This window comes from Mirounga angustirostris, unplaced genomic scaffold (genome assembly GCF_029215605.1).
Source record: "Mirounga angustirostris isolate CCGP_5_RB_7025 unplaced genomic scaffold, mMirAng1.0.hap1 SCAF_17, whole genome shotgun sequence".
In the NCBI taxonomy this organism is placed as follows: Eukaryota; Metazoa; Chordata; class Mammalia; order Carnivora; family Phocidae; genus Mirounga; species Mirounga angustirostris.
In genome coordinates this window covers 31,839,602-31,857,292 of record NW_026991725.1, presented here as the reverse complement: position 1 = coordinate 31,857,292, position 17,691 = coordinate 31,839,602, and the positions used below count along the sequence as shown (strand labels likewise).

The 17,691-nt window shown below is 35.6% G+C and overlaps 1 protein-coding gene across 10 annotated transcripts in view; it reads right to left on the bottom strand.

Moving 5' to 3' along the window:
- TANC2 (tetratricopeptide repeat, ankyrin repeat and coiled-coil containing 2) overlaps window positions 1-17,691 on the bottom strand; it is a 361,538-nt gene that overhangs the window by 127,565 nt on the left and 216,282 nt on the right. For all 10 annotated transcript variants that reach the window (XR_010408383.1, XM_064582223.1, XM_064582220.1 and 7 more), the window contains 2 exons: window positions 16,175-16,361; window positions 3,172-3,435 (listed from right to left, as the gene is read on the bottom strand). Coding sequence is in view for 9 of the 10 variants with exons in the window: in XM_064582223.1 (XP_064438293.1) it covers window positions 3,172-3,435; window positions 16,175-16,361 (451 nt within the window). In the remaining variant the exon portion in view is untranslated. The remainder of the gene's footprint in view (window positions 1-3,171; window positions 3,436-16,174; window positions 16,362-17,691) is intronic.

Sequence of the window (17,691 nt, the reverse complement as noted above, 5' to 3'; positions counted from 1 at the left end):
TATATATATTTATTATGTAACATATATGAATCTTTAATTTCTAGAATGTGTCAGCTGGAACCACTGGGCAAGGAAACTATGGCTCATTTTTGTTTTGTTTTCTTCTTTGTATTTCTCTGTATTTAAAAAAAAAAAATCTAATAAATGCTGTTTTTTAAAAGAAGAAAATCTCCCAAGGCATTTTCTCAACTCTACTGATACCTGATGATTCACTCCCTATAATTCTGCATAATACCACAAGCTTTTGATGAATTATTTTTTCTAACTCCAGGCTCGCCTCCTTCAGACCATCCTACATGGATGGGTATATAGCCATTTTTCTGAACTGCAAATTTGATAATACAGCTCCTGTTTATACTAACCAGCAACAAAATAAACCCAATACTTATCATCAGAGCACATAAGCTCCTTGCTATCACCTGCAACATCATTTTCTACTATTCCTTCACTGTACCCCAGGTGCTAGTCATGCTGAAATGTTAATAATGTGCCAAGTTCCTTAACTTCTTGGTGCCTCTTTCCTCTTTTTTCTGTCTTCCTTGTGACTTCTCACTCATCCCTCTCTGTGATGTCTTCTATTCCTCTCTACCCTCCCCCCTTAAAAGATTAATTAATTAATTTATTTATTTATTTGAGAGAGAAAGAGAGCATGAGCTAGGGGGAAGGGCAAAGGGAGAGGGAGAAGCAGACTCCCTGATGAGCAGGGAGCCTGATGTGGGGCTTGATCCAAGGACCCTGAGATCATGACCTGAGCGGAAGGCAGATGCTTAACTGACTGAGCCATCCAGGCGCCCCTACCCTCTTCCTTTGCGCTCAGATGCTTCCCTCCTCTGTGTTTCTATGGTACTTTATAAATTACTGCATTATAGCAGTCATCACATTGTAGCTGACTATTTTACAAAAACAGCAATGGATGTCAATTAGAATTCCATCCTGTAATTCTCTGTAAAATTCTTATCTTAATATTTGCTGAAGTCAGTGTCCCAAAGAATATGCAAAACCTTACTGAAGTCTAAGTGTAACCACAAATATATTGATGCCTACGAGGGGTAGAGTTGCTAAATGGCAGTTAGCAAAAAATATACCATGAGAGGTAGTTTAGAAGCCCCCAAAACTCACAGATTGGATGACAATTCCCTGAAAGTTGACCAATTTAAAAGATTTTATTAAGTAACTAGAATATTAGCTCTTATAAGATAAAATTCTAAATAAATGAAAATCTTACAATCCATGTAAAAGAAAGAAGGTACTCTTCACCTGATAAAATGTTGTTTGCTTTAAGTTTTTTAAAAAACATTTCAACTGGCATTTTTTACCTGGTGATTAAAATACCTGGTATAGAAAGCTGGGTTCTATTCTTTGTGAGAGAGCTATACAATCAGTTTCTTCTATACGTATTAGAGAAGTAACCAGTAACTCATTGATACTTCTGACAGTTGCCTTGTGCTAATTTCTAGAAAGTCATAGTGTTAGAAAACTTTAGAGAAAGTGAGGGAAGGATATTATTTGGCCAATTAGTCCTGGACAACTCTTTGTACAACCTAAGGTTAGTATCTGCATAAGGTAAAATAATGAATCACAGATATTTATGCTCAAGAAGGGCAAAGTGCTTTATAATTTCTCCATTAAACTAAAAAGAGGACAAGAGAAGCTTATACTTCTGACTCCTACTAAGTGCTCAGTGCCCTTCTTCAATAATAGAGACAGAATTTTTTTAAGATTTTATTTATTTATTTATTTGACAGAGAGAGAGACACAGCGAGAGAGGGAACACAAACAGGGGGAGTGGGAGAGGGAGAAGCAGGCTTCCCGCGAAGCAGGGAGCCTGATGCGGGGCTCGATCCCAGAACCCTGGGATCATGACCTGAGCTGAAGGCAGACGCTTAACAACTGAGCCACCCAGGTGCCCCTAGAGACAGAATTTTCTTAGAAATCACTGCAGCTTAGTTAAGAAGTAAAGTGGGATGTACCATTAAGGCTGGTAGCTATATTTCCTCAGTTTTATGCAGGCAAGGATTTAAATGTTTCTCTTCCGAAAAGACTGAATTTGCTTAGCACCTTCTAAGTTAGAGCATTCTAGGACTCTAATATGACATCATTAGTGGGGATCAACATATTCCAAAGAACCTAAGAGAGAAAAGTTTCTGTCACTACTTAAAGTGAATAATCTTGAAAAATTAATACTAAAATCACCTACAGTTACTGATCTTCCAGATGAGCCATCACCACATTATCGCATGTGATGACTGATGCTGATGGTCTCCCAGAGGATGGAACAAAGACTAATGTTTTAGAAAAGGTACAAAGGCAAGAAGCATCACACTATCATCTTTATAAAATAAATCATTACACCTGGGAAATAAGAGCTCCTAACTACAATAAGTATTTTATTACCCTGTGTCAGTGAGACAAACCTTTCAGGCATTCATCAGGCAAATAAGAAAGACAAACATAACTATGATATCATAGTAGGTAAAAAGTCTAGATGATGTTGCATTTTGAAAATGCCAAAATGCCCAACTATTCTGCAAAAGCTCCTGGTCTGAATTATTAAGTAGCAACTTAGCTGTATAAACAATATCCTTTGACATCAATTCTGGACAGCTGCCAAAGGATGACTCCATACTCCCTTTATGACTGAAATTGCTAGGAGTATTTGAGCTATTCTTTAGCAATATAGGTACCTGGTGATTCTTCTATGATGGGATGGCTAGGGTACTGTGAAAATATTGAGCTCCTGGACTAGGAAGTTGAATTCTTGCCTGTCTGCCACTCCCTCAAACTATGGACAATGATTTCTGATAATACAACTTCTACTGAAATACACATCAATTTAATAATGTTTTTTAAAACTAACGTTTTCAAAACCTCAAACTGAAATCCTTTCAAAGACTTTGGATGTGAAAAAAATACATTTAGAAATTCAATAATATACTTTATAGGTTTTACTTCTCATTTTATGTATGCTGTTACACATTTTGGGAACAGAACTAAACAACCACTTGAATATGAGCCTTTCCCCAGGTTCAAAAAGATATACACATGCATATTACCCAAACACAAAAGAACAGCTTAGTCAAAGAAGATGAATGGAAAATTCTATTAAAGCAGAATTTACTTTCATTTCAGTATATACACCAGAAAAATGGTCAATTTTTAGAAAAATCTTACCTGCTACTGAATTTGGCCGTGGCATAAGATACAGAGGAATAGACTGTACTGATTGTGATAAAACTGTTTCCAAATTCCTTTCTGGGATCTTATTCAGACTATAGGTGGAAGCTGTCATGTTTTCATCTACTCGATACAAACAGGAATCCATGCTGGATTTTTGAGACTGCCAAGGTTTTAGGTTTCCTCCAGACCCTAATTCTTTACTGCTTTCCCCAACATATTTTGTGCGTTCTACATTTTCAGAATAGCTTGTCAACGTAGCTGAAAAAGAGAGTAAAACAAGTTAAAAATTAAAGAGGGCACGTATTGAATGGGGCACTGGGTGTTATACGCAAACAATGAATCATGGAATACTATCAAAAACTAATGATGTAATGTATGGTGATTAACATAATAAAATAAAATTTTTTTAAAAACCACACACACACACACACACACACACAAAACAAAACAAAACCCCACAAACCTAGAGATTAAGCTGTTTACTACTATCCAAATTCATGACTAGCTAATAAGAGTAGTAGCAATATTATTTTTAAAAAGTTACTGATCATTTCATCTCCACCATGAAGTTTAAATAATTGAAAGCACAATATATCTTACATATTTTCTCTCATTTCTCTTATATATTTAACAACTCTATTTAAGTGGAACTAAACACATTCATACATCAGTGCTAAAAGATCTACAACTAGAGCCTATCAATGCTAAAAATTTCAGAATTTCGTCACAAAGGGAATTCATATAATTTTCATGGATTGCTGAAGAGCTCCCAAAATCTCAAAAAGATCTTTACTCTCTTTTAATCCCCTATTTTCCCTCATTTAAATTTATTTCCTGACCCCTTATATGTAATTAAGAATTAGAAAAAACAAATGGTCCCTTAAGTAGATATATAGGATATATTGCAGAAATAATCTGTCCAAATAAGGAGACAGTACAGGGCCTCCTTGTACAGCTACCCTGTAGCTCTAACCCTAGATGGCCCTGAATGAAATCAAGCAAAACCTGAAAGGGCTTCTAGAATTTTTCTAGTCTTACCACTAATTATTAACAGGACTTAAAAACAAAAATTTTCATCAACCCTAGAAATGCAAGGAATAAAAACACTAAAATAAAGATTATAAAAATCTTATCAATAATTATAAGAATAAAAGAGGTCATCCCAGGAGAGTTTTTAATAAGTTAGTTCATATTTTCTTCTTACATCTTCAACGTACCTGTTGTTAAAAGAAGAGACCTAAGTTTATTAGGTAATTTCCACAATCCCTTTTAGTGAGGTTTTCTCTTTGGAAATGTAAACGGAATTCTGGACTTTGTAGTAACAGGGAAAAATATGAGTTACAAAGGAAGACACGCTGGTTGCCTTCCAGCTTTGTTCCTCTTTACAATAAGTCGTCCTTGCATCTGAGAATTAAGTGTTGTCAACTGGTCTCTGTATCCTCACTAAGGGAGTCCAGTTCCAAGGCAACATCTCCCTGTCAGTTCCATCGGGGAAGGCAGTCACCATTAGGCTTCTCAAAGATGACAATGCTCCCTACCACTACCTACTTGTGACACACCCCCCCCTTCTTTTTAAAAGATTTATTCATTTATTTGAGAGAGAGAGTGTGTGTGTACAGGGGGGAGGGGCAGAGGGAGAGGGAGAATCCTCAAGCAGAATCCCTGCTGAGCATGGAGCCCAACATGGGGCTTGATCCCAGGACGCTGAGATCATGACCTGGGTTGAAATCAAGAGTTGATGCTCAACTGACTGAGCCACCCAGGAGCCCTGACACATCCTTTTTATATATTGTCCTTGTTACCTTTTTTACATACTGCTGGATTCAATGTTAGAATTTTGTTAAGGACTTTTATGTCCATGTTCATGAGAGACATTGGTCTATTGTTTACTTTTTATATGATGTCTTTGTCAAGTTTGGTCTTAAAATAATGTTAGCCTCATAAAGTGTTCTTTTCACTTCAACTTCCTGGAGCAGTTTGTGTAGAAATGGTATTATGTCTTCCTTAAATGTTTGGTAGAATTTACCTGTCAAGGCATCTGGACTAAGAGTTTTCCTTGTGTAAAAGTTTTAAATGGCAAATTCAATTTATATTTAACAGCTATAAAATTATTCAGGTTATCTTTTTCTTCTCAAATGATCTTTGGTCATATATTATTTCCAGGAATTTGTCCATTTCACCTAAATTGTCAAATTTATTGGTATAAAGCTGTTCATGACATTCCCTTATCCTTTTAATATTTGTGGGGTCTGTTGTGATGTGCCTCTTCGTTCCTGATATTGGTAATTTGTATCTTCTTTTTTTCCTGGTTAATATGACTAGAGGTTTATCAATATGATTTTCTCAGAGAACCAGCGTTCAGTTTCACTGATTTTCTCTATTCCTATTTCATTGATTTCTGCACTTTACTATTTCCTACTCTGTTTACTTTGATTTGAATTTCTTCTTTTTCTTGTTTAAGTAGAAGTTTAGTTCACTAATTAAATAACTTTCTTTTCTAAAATAAGCATCTAATGCTATAAATTTTCTTCTAAGCACTTCTTTAGCTGCATTCTAAAAATTTTGATGCTTTGTTTTCATTACCATTCAATTAAAAATATTTTTAAATTTCCACTGTGATTTTTTTTGACCCATGTTATTTAGAAATATGTTTAATTTCTAAGCATTTATGAAATTTCCTGATATTTTTCTATTATTGGTTTCTAGTTTAAACACAGTGTGGTCAGAGAACACAGTTTGTAATGGTTTAGTCCATTTAGCTTTATTGAGACTTGTTTTATGAACCAGAATATGGTCTCTTGGTGCATCTTCTATGTATACCTAAAAAGAATCTGAACTATGCTATTGATAGTGGACTGTTCTATAAAAAATAATTAGGTCAAGTTGATTAATGGAATTGTTTAGGTCTTTTACATGTTAATTGATTTCCTACTTGTTCTTTCAACCACTGAGAGATGAGAGTTAAAATCTCTGGATTTTTGCCATTTTGAAGCTTTGTTATTTGGTGTATAAACATTTAGGATTGTTATTTCCTCTTGATGAAATGACCCATTTATCATTATGAAATGATCTTCCTTGATAGGTCATCACTGTTTATTCTGAAATCTATTTTGATACTCTTTGTTCTGAAATGGGTGAAAGAGGGAGATGATGAGCATACAGTATGGACTCCAGGACCAGCAGGAGCAGCAGGGAACTTAATCTTCATTTACTAATCCTTTCCAAGTCTTTTTGGGAGACTGCAACTGGTCATCTCCTCGAAGAACTGGATTTGGATCTCCCCTCTCAGAAGAGAACTGAGTATCACAGTATCATGCTTCCAGGTGAGACTAGATGCCAAAAGAGAGTACTAATGATTGATCTATGTGGTACAAGAGTTGAACTGGGTTTGCCACTCTAAATGTACTCACCTGCCTGTTGTCTGGCTACACTGACTCTAGCAGTGGTGTGGACTATTCCCATGGGTTGGAGCTGGGTCCCTGTTATTAACATCCTGCTCCAGACTGAAGGGTTGGCTATAATGGCTATTCCTGGCCTTTTGTGATAATCATGGGCAGAAGTCAACCACTGTCTTATGTACTGCCATATAGCCTCTCTCATCCATCTCTAGACTTCCTGGCTGCCATGGAGACATGAGATGCAGTAGGGCTACTGGATTCATGCAACAGTAAGAGTCAGGGAAATAGTACCCTATTAGAGCTAACATACCAATGTGAGAAGGGAACTAGCAGTAATATCACCTTGTAATTCCCCCTTCCACAGTTCAGAAATGTATGGTCTCTCTGAAGACTTTCAGTAGAATTAAGCAATCACCTCTGCCAGCTCTGTAATTCCTTTCCTTATATTTGCTTCTCCTCCTTTTCTGCCTTACTCCTCTTCCATTTACTCTAATTTCCTTGGTTTATACTGCCTTAATATAGTATATACTCCCTCAATATAACCTTTTTGTCTCAGGCTCTATTTTCTAAGGAACCTATGCTAAGGAAGTCTTGTTGATGAAAATGTTGGGAACTATGGGATATTCTTCTAGCTAATCCAGATGTTCAAGTCATGTTTCAGTATACAGTCAAAACTACTCACTTTAATTAAAAATTCATTTCATATATTCAGACCTTCAGTCATAAACAGCCCAATAGTTCCTAATCTTTTTGCCACCAAACATAATGCTGTACCTTCCCCAATGAGATTATTATGGATTCCACAGCATTATTTTATAATTTCTAAATGTGTTCAGTGATAGCATATTTATATTATGTGTGTATGTACCTGAATGTGTTTTTTTAAAGCAGACGTATGCTCCTTATCCTAATTTCTGAAAATTCTCTAATTTAAAATATATTTAAACTTTTTTTCCAGTAAAATTTGGTAAATATTCAGTAAAAATTGGAAAATAATATTTCATTTGGTGTAAAGATGTGGTGATTCAGCTGGCTTTGTAATTCTTGGAAGAAGCTTAGAGTTCATACAGCTGCTAGGGTCAGTATGCTGAATCAAGCCAGAGAATGGAAACTCTTCTTTCCCAGAGGACTTGTCTACATGTAAAATGTCTGCTATTTAACCCCTTACCTTTTATGTTTTTTTGTGTTGTGTCCAACAGAAGTTTTTATTATTAAGTCCCTAATCAAATTTGGCTAAGATTTACCTGTATCTGCATGGTCTTTGCCTGGTATATATCCCAGAAACACAACCCTTTTCTCCTGATAAACCAGGAGCATATTCAGTATACTGGAATACTACACCTTTACAGGTCTGAGAAAGTAGCAATGGGGTTCACTATTTTCAGTATTTCAAGTAATTTATAAATAATATGTAGCTAGTTAAAACTGGTAGCTAGCTAAAACATCAAACTTCTGTAAACATAGCTAGAATTTTATCAAGGGTGATAACAGTAGTTACCTCATTTAAACAGAAGCTTTGGCAGAGATGCATGTTTGATAAATTAAACATGAGAAACTGCTATAATCACAAATAGAGTGATGCTGAAAAATTTTTCAAAACTATGGGATGTATCAAGAAAAATTATGAAAGTCCTGATCAGTGGTGGAAAGATTAGAGAAATTGTGAGTTAATTTGTGGTACCCAAAGATGGAATTATTCAGTGGCCTACGGACCCTACTTTAGTTTTATATGATGCACAATGGTCTAGAATCTTAGGGGCACAGAAAGTAAAAATAGACAACTGACACAAAGTACCAGAAGTAAAATTCTCTAGGTAACTATTCCCACTTAGGAATTTTGTGCATTTTTGCTTCATTGATGCTTTTCACTGAACCTGGTGACTTTTGGTTAATTCCATTCATCTACCTATCCAATAAATTTTTACTGAGCAACTAATATGTAATCAGGCTACAGGAACAAGATAGGTCCTAAATCCTTAATCCTAGAAGAAGGACAATTCTGTGACAAAAGAGATTATACACAGAAAAATGAATCACAAAATGAAATGCTATTTTTAATAACAACAGGCTAATGTCTGTATATTATTCAACTTTATGGATGCATCCTATTTTATTTTATTTTTTTATTTTTATTTTTTTTGGATGCATCCTATTTTATTCAACCATTCCTCTATGGTGAGACCGCATACAATTTAAGGTCATCAAGGTAACTGAAGCATCAGAGAATGCAGTAATATTTTCATGCATGTGGTTACTAAAAGTTTCAAAAGCCCAAAGCCCATACATGTAGTCTATGTGCCAAGTAAGCTGGCCTAGATTAAGCAAGCACTCATATGTGTGAAGTTTCTATGAATGGACCTGGAAAGGAAGACACGGTTCCTCATTGAAAAATACACATATTTGTTTCCCTAATCTATCATTATTTCTAATAATGACCAGGTGGAACAAAGGATAGGGAGAAAATATTGAGTCTCAAGTAACTGAAGAAATTTCTCTGAGACCTTCTCCATTTTCCTTCTTTGATACAGAAAAAAATTGTTACCTCAGTATAGAGTATAAAAAACTGTTTATGTGACATATCTGTTCGTCTTGCCATATAGGCCAGAAAAGAGACAGTGTGAGGAAGAAGGAATCACAGGTGTATAAACAGGCTTATTGTGAATAAAATTAACTCTCTATATTTTTAAACCAGTTTTATTTATTTATTTATTTTTTAAAATATTTTATTTATTTACTTGACAGAGAGAGACACAGCAAGACAGGGAACACAAGCAGGGGGAGCGGGAAAGGGAAAAGCAGGCTTCCCACTGAGCAGGAAGCCTGATGCGGGGTTCGATCCCAGGACCCTGGGATCATGACCTGAGCCGAAGGCAGACGCTTAACGACTGAGCCACTCAGGTGTCCCTTAAACCAGTTTTATTGAGGTACAATTTACATACTATAAAATGTACCCACGGTAAATGTACAATTCAGTGATTTCTAGCAAATTTATAGATCAATGCAATCATCACTACGATTTAGTTTTAGAATGTTTCCATAACCCTTAGAAGTTCCTTTGTGCCTGTTTGCAGTTAATTTCTGTTCCCCTCCCAGTACCAGGCAACTACTGATTAGCTTTCTGTCTCTATAAATATGCCTTTTCTGGAATTTTATACAAACTGAATCATACAATATGTAGTCCTTATGTTTGAGGTCAATTCATTCTGTGGCATTTATTAGTAACTTCGTTCTCTTTATTGCCGAAATAGTATTCCACTGTATGGATAGTCCACATTTTGTACATCCATTTACCAAGTGATGGATATTTGGATTCTTCCCAGTTTTTGGCTATTATGAATAATGCTTCTTTCTGAGACATGTTTTCATTTCTCTTGGATCTATTCCAAAGAGTGGAATTGCTAGATTGTACGGTAAGTTTATGCTTACTTCATAAAATAATACATGAAGGTTCTAGTTTTTCTACATCTTTGCCAATACTTGGTACTTTTTTTGGTAACAGCCATTCTAGTAGGTGAGCCATAGTGTCCCATTGTGGTTTTAATTTGCACTTCTCTAATGACTGATTATAATGAGCATTTTTTTCTGTGCTTATTATTCATGTATCCTGTTTGGTGAAATGTCTATCCAATGTCTTTTGTACATTTTAAAATTGGATTGTTTGCAAACAAAAAGCAGAATCAGACCTATAAATACAGAGAACAAATTGATGGTTGCCAGAGAGAAGGGGTGGGGGATGGGAAAAGTGGGAGAAGGGGAGCAGGAGATACAGGCTTCCAGTTACGGATTGAGTAAGTCACGGGGATGAAAGGCACAGCTTAGGAAATAATAGTCAGTGATATTGTAATACCGTCGTGTGGTGGCAGATGGTTGCTGCACTTGCGGTGAGCACAGGATAAGGTATACAGGTGTGGGATCACTACACTGTTCACCTGAAACTAATGTGACACTGTGTATCAGCTATACTAAAAATTTTTTAAAATATATATATATGAAAATGGGGCGTCTGGGTGGCTCAGTTGTTAAGCGTCTGCCTTCGGCTCAGGTCATGATCCTCAGGGTCCTGGGATCAAGCCCCGCATCAGGCTCCCTGCTCTGCGGGGAGCCTACTTCTCCCTCTCCCACTCCCCCTGTTTGTGTTCCCTCTCTTGCTGTCTCTCTCTGTCAAATAAATAAAATCTTTAAATATCTATCTATCTATAAAATAAAATTGGTTTGTCCGTCTTCTATAATATTTTAAAACTACTAGGACTAATTTTTTTTCTTGACTCATTACTCTACTTTTGTTGATAGAGACTAAATTTTTAATGCCATACAATAGTTCTAGGTCATCTAACCTGAGACAGAATTATTTTAGAACTATGCAGTCTTCTGTAATAATTAGGACCAGGAGTTTTGAAGTCATACAGACCTGAACTTGAATCTCAACTTTGCCTCTTACTGACTATATGACCTGAGACCAATTATTTTTGAATTTTGGTTTTCTAATTCTAAGAAAGATTATTACACTATTATATAAGTTATTTTACAAATACTGTATAGTGTATACACTATTATATAAGAGTTATTTTACAACCAGACTGGGCCATTCCCATGCTTATTTCTGGGGTTGCCTGGAAGTCTAGTACTGATTCTTAGCCAAGATAACTAATGATTTATAATTTGCTCTTTAAAGTTTTAAACTCCTCCTGCAGCACCCCAAACTAGTTGTTTATTGACACCTTACATCTGGAGGACTTAGTTAGACAAACTGACTTGGCTATGGGACCAGAGTGGCATAAAAATCTTCACTGTAAACTTTTGCGGAGCTCTCCTGAAATCAAGATTCCTCATACAAATCTTGGTCATTTATATTCTGGAGACAGAGCACATCCTATTAAAGAAAGAACTTGGAGAGCTGCACTTGAAGAGTCTAGGGTCCTCTGCTTGTTTGCATTCTCTTTTATCTGCTATGCTGTATCTTTATTAAAAGATTTTGTAAGCATTCCCTATCGAGTCTTATGCATCATTTCAATGACATGATCCTGTGAAATCTTTACAACTATTTTCTTATAAGATCATTATAAAGATTAAATAGTGGTACTTGGCTCAATGTTTGTACTCAATAAATGCTGGTTATTATTATTATATTAGTTAGATCAATATGCAAGAGAAATGCTTTGTTAGGTCTCCTCGAGCAGTGTCCAGACTTAACAAACATACCACATTATAGCTATTGAAATTTTACTTAGTGCTAAGTAATTAGAGAGGTGGGAAGGATGATGGAGTCACTAGAACAATAAATGGAAAAACTCAGTAATAAAAATAAACCTGCACTTTCCTGAAAACAGGTTGAGGAAAACATGAAAAAATAATTCAAATTATCTAATGTTCAGTTTATGACCCAGAGGGGTAGCTTTTTTATTTTAGTTTTTTTGAGTATAATTGACATGCAATATTACATTAGTTTCAGGGACACAACATAGTGACTCAACATCTCTATAGGTTATGCTATGCTCACTACAAGTGTAGCTACCGTCTGTTACCATATAATGCTATTATAATATCATTGACTATATTCCCTATGCTGTGCCTTTTATCCCCACAACTTATTCACTCCGTAACAGGAAACTGTATCTCCCACTCCCCTTTACCGATATTGCTCATCCCCGTGACCCCTTCCTTCTGGGAGGTATGACTTTTAAAATGTGACAATTTGAATCAAAGAATATACAACATCCTACTGGACTATAGTCATACAGACCTGAACTTGAATCTCAGCTTTGCCTCCTACTGTCTTTGTGACCTGAGACTAATTATTTTTGAATCTCAGTTTTCTAATTCTAAGGAAGATTATTACACTATTATATAAGACAGAATTATTTTACAATTAGACTGGGCCAGCCCTATGCTTATTTCTGGGGTTGCCAGTCTAATACCGGTTCTTTTTACTTACTAATGTGAAACATTAGGAAAACATAATCACAAATAATGGGCACAGTCAGATACTCCATCTTTGTAGGTGCTAAGTGATATAAGGCTATAGGATAGAAGACCAAATTTGGCAATAAAACCAGGACTTAAAAACATTCTGATATTTGATTAAAAGAAATAATTCAAGAATTATACCATTCTGGAAAGAACCGTGACCTCCAGATAAACAAGAGGAGAAACAAAATGGACCCATGCTTAAATTCATTCTGCTATATAACCATACCAAAAAGGACCATTATTAAAACTTAATATGAAAAAGGAATAGGATAGAAAAATGGTATCTATCTCATGGAGGTTACAACTATCAAGATTTTTGCTTGAAGCTATAGATAGATAGATAGATAGATAGATAGATAGATAGATAGATAGATATAGATATAGCTGATAGGAGATTATATGTCATTAGTGGTATTATCTATTAGGCACATACATAAGACTGTTACACTACTAGAGTTATACCAATAAAATTTAAAAAGAGAGTCACAGATATAAAATTACCATACAAATATCTGACAACGGTGTTGGTGACATTTCACCACCTGTTTAAGAAGGGTTATGAATTTGGGGAGGGAAGCTATGATTGGAGCAGAGAATGCTTTCTGTGGTAGAAATTAACTCACATCAGGGGTGAACCCAGACTACACAGAATCAAATAAGTCACAGTTATTTAAAATCTTTTAGAACCCTAGAGAGGAACTTTTTACATTCAGAATACTTAAAAATTTTTTCAGAAAGTCTGCATTTCTAGTATTTCGAATCTTATAACTAGGATTCTACACATTTTGGCAAACTATACAAGTGATACAGTCAGACACATGAATGACTAAAATTCTGATAGTTGTAAGTGGAAAATGCAGTGCATGACAAGGGATCACATTGAACTGACCTATAAAGGAATTTAAAATGCATAAATTAAAACATTTAATAACTTTTGTGCATTTTGCTAATAGGGCAGGATTTAAATACAGAGCACTAATAAACTAATAAACTGCTAATAAGAAATTAACAGTTGAATGGTGGAAAGCAGGTTTAAAAAGTAATTATTATACCACACATTAAATGCCATGACATCTATATGCTCAGGTGTTACTGGGAACATGGAGTAAGAATATATATTGGATAGGAGTGGGAGCGGAAAATTGAAGGGAGGTGGTGGTAGCAGCACTGGCAGAATACTTAACAAAGTCTTAAAAAATCCATAGGAGTCATTCATATGTAAGAGAGAGATTACGGGCAGAATGCTCAATACGAGCAAAAGCACACAGAGGAAAAAACTGGAATGCATCAGGGTAACAATAAAGTCTAATGCGGCTAGAACAATACATACAGGGCTAGAAATAGTGGGACAGAAGGCTGGAGAAATTGGCCATGGTCAGATCAGGAGGGCCTGGGCTTTATTTTACAGGTAAATGGGAGTCAAAGGAGTGATATGATCAGATTCGATTTTCAGGTAGTTCACTATCTACCTTCTAGGTAATGGAATCCAAGGAGTAATTGGTTTTCAGTTAATTCATTTTGGTGGTTGTGTGAAAAACAGACCTGGAAAGGACAAGATGAAAAGCAGAAATAACAGTTACATTTGTATTAATCTAAGTCTAAGATAATGAGGACTGCCAAAGCAATACTAAGAAAGACGAAAATAAAACCCAGGGATGAGAAATTTGGGTAGGGGGAAGGAAGGACTCCTCTCAGCTCTCTAGCTCAGGTTCCTGTGTAGGTAGTGAATATTTTGGACAACTTTATACCAGTAAATTTGAAAAAGATAAAAACCATAATGAAGGAAAATAGATTCAAAAAGAAAGAGAAACACAGAAAGTCCTATAGTATTAAATACAATGAAGCAGTAGTTAGGGGCGCCTGGGTGGCTCAGTCAGTTGAGTGTCCAAGTCTTGGTTTCAACTCAGGTCATGATCTCAGGGTCGTGGGATCAAGCCCTGAGCCAGGCTCCATGCTCAGTGGGGAGTCTGCCTGGGGTTCTCTCTCTCTCTCTCTCTCCTTCTGCCCCTTACCTGCTCATTCCTTCTCTCTCTCAAAAATAAAATAAATAAATCTTTAAAAAAAAAAAAAAAGTAGTAGTTAAAAAAATCTTCATGACTATCAGGTCCAGATTATTTTAATCGCAAGTCCTACTAAAGGAGAACTTTGTTCTCCTTTTTCAAGATTGTTTTAGCTACTCAGGGTCCTCTGAGATTCCACATGAATTTTAGGATGGGTTTTTCTATGTCTGCAAAGAACTTTTGTTGGGATTATGATAGTAATTTCACTGAATCTGTAGACTGTTTTGAGAAATATTATCACTTTAACAATATTAAGTCTTCCAATCCATGAACACAGAATATATCTTCATTTATTTAAATCTTTTAAAATTTCTTAAGCAATATTTTGTGTCTAGTGTACTTGTCTTAGTGTACTGTTTAGTGTACAAGTTTCTTACCTTGGTTAAATTTATTCCTAAGTATTTTATTCTTTTTGATGTTATTATAATGGAATTATTTTCTTAATTTTCTTTTTGAATTGTTCATGGTTAGCACGTAGAAATGCAACTGGTTTTTGTGTGTTCATTTTGTATCCTGCAACTTTGCTGTAAAAATATTCTTTTCATCAGGGCACCTGGGTGGCTCAGTGGGTTGGGCATCTGCCTCTGGTTCAGGTCATGATCTCAGGGTCTTGGGATTAAGTCCCACGGCAGGCTCCCTGCTCAGCGGGGAGTCTGCTTACCCCTCTCCCCCCACCCCTCCTCCCCACTTGTGCTCACCTGTGCGTTCTTTCTCTCTCTCTCAGATAAATAAAATCTTTAAAAACTATTCTTTTCATTTATTTACTACTTATTTTAAATGAATACATTCACATGTTGATATATACGCACTTAAGAAGTAGAGATATATTTAGTTGCCATGGCATTAATCTCTGCTATACCATCTAAATAAATAAGTATTTTTATTTGATAACTTTTAGAAGGAAGCCAAATGAGGAAGAAATATTTTCTTTACGCCTGGCCTTTTCAGCTTTTGTCATTTGTTGACCAACCTCTCCTCATCCCTTTGCTGAACCTTTTATCTTCTTTGGCCTTGCTCCAATTCTTCTATTTGTCTGACTACTCCTGTCCACTGGCTCATTCTCCCACCTCTAATTTCCTGCTCAATTTGAACATGCCCTAAGATTCTGTGCTCATTCCTGTTTTCTTCTCTGTGCACTCCCTTTCTTCAGATTCCTCATTTCCCAAAACTTCACTCATTTCCATTTGACTGACTCCCCTTAATAAGTATACAAGAAGCAATACATATATGAAGAACTAAGAACCTCCATCAAACTCTACTAGTTCAGTGAGGAATGAACATTTTCTGAACCACTTCTGTTGGCAGATAGATGAATTTACAGGGGGAAGTAGACAAAACTTTCTCTATCCACCCCTTCTTTTGTCAGGTAATATCTTTAAAGGAGTGGTTAAGCAGGGAGGGATAGCTTTCATTTTGTTTACCTTTATTTCTCTCTCCAGCATCATTAAAAAGAAAAGGACACATTCTATATATATCTCTCTCAACAATTCAAACACAGAATTTTGGAAAATATGTAATTATTTTAAAAAGAAAAAAAACCCTGCAAAATGATTAATGTAAAAATCAACTCACCAATAATGCCGCTATCTCTGCTTTCAAGGGTAGAGGTTGGGCTAGTAACAGCCCCATAGCTGCAATCCTTGGCAGTTGCACTTGAACTGACTGGCGGGAGGGTGGAGCAGGGGCTGCTGGCTGGCGGGGAGGCAGTACTACTAGTCAAGGTGGAACAGGGACTTATCCGCTGCGTGATTGCTGAGGTCTGAAAAATCGGAATGAAAAACAAGATAAACTGATTGCTGTTAAAGTAAAATGTATCTTATGGCAAAACATATGCTTTGATGAGAAAAAGGACAAAATCTACATATATAGCTTTTACATCTACTAGGTACTAGTTGTTTTTTGCCTTCTAGGATAAGAGATTCTGCATCATACAATTAAGGTGCAACCTGATAAATTTAACATAAGCAGAGACTGTGGCCAGTTTTTCCACCTAAGAAATTTCTAGTGACAAATATTCTTTATCACTGCCATAAATTCATAGAAGGATTTTTAATTAACTACAAGTTGTCCTTGCTTTTTCCTATCAATAAAGCTATTCTGAAGGCTTAGAACTTAACTCTTGTTAATACTTTTCTTCGGATTGGGGAAAAAAAAATCTGCAGCCAAGGAGAAATAAAAATAAGGCTCTTAATGCAAATAAGCATTTTTTTCGATACACAGGTGGCTGCCCTAAGACAGTAAATGAATGCAGAGAAAATGCCTTATCCTAAAAGTCTACCTAAAAAATAGATCAAAAACAATGTTCATTTAAAGCAAAACTTAATAATTTCTCTGTAGAAACTGATTATAGGCTGAGATTGCTTTGTATCTTGAATGATTCTTATATCTGAGGTCACCTCAGTTTAAAGTTTTTGACGGGAAGGAATGAATAATCACCAAAAAGATTGGTGGCAATATATCCTGGCTTACCTAGTTTAATGAAAATCCACTTTTTTTAGCTCTTTCTACCCAAATAAATTGCGAAAATAATGAATAAAAGTATATATTTTTTCAAACACTAAAAAAAATTTATCCTTTTAAAAAAATAGTAAGTGATCAGTGACAAAATTACTTGAAGGAAACTAATGATATAATGGCTATTAAAGAGGGCACGTTCTGCATGGAGCACTAGGTGTTAGGCACAAACAATGAATCATGGAACACTACATCAAAAACTAATGATGTATTGTACGGTGATTAACATAACAATGAATGAATGAATGAAGAAAGAAAGAAAGAAAGAAACCTTTCAACTTCTTTACCTATAGATCACTATTCACATTCTCTCCACTAAAATTGAAGATTTACATTTAACAACTTGACTGGAAAATGTGTTAATCACTAAATATGAGAAAATTAAGGCTCTTTTACTCACCCTAAAATAAGTTTCAGATACACTCCCTTGTATTTAATCACATGTGTTGAATCCAGGTTTTGATTTTAATTTAAATGCTATAACTAGGTCATAAAGGCTATATTCAACTTAAAGCACAAGTGACACTCTCAGAACCTTGCAATGAAGCAAATTGTTTCAACTGTATTAATAATAT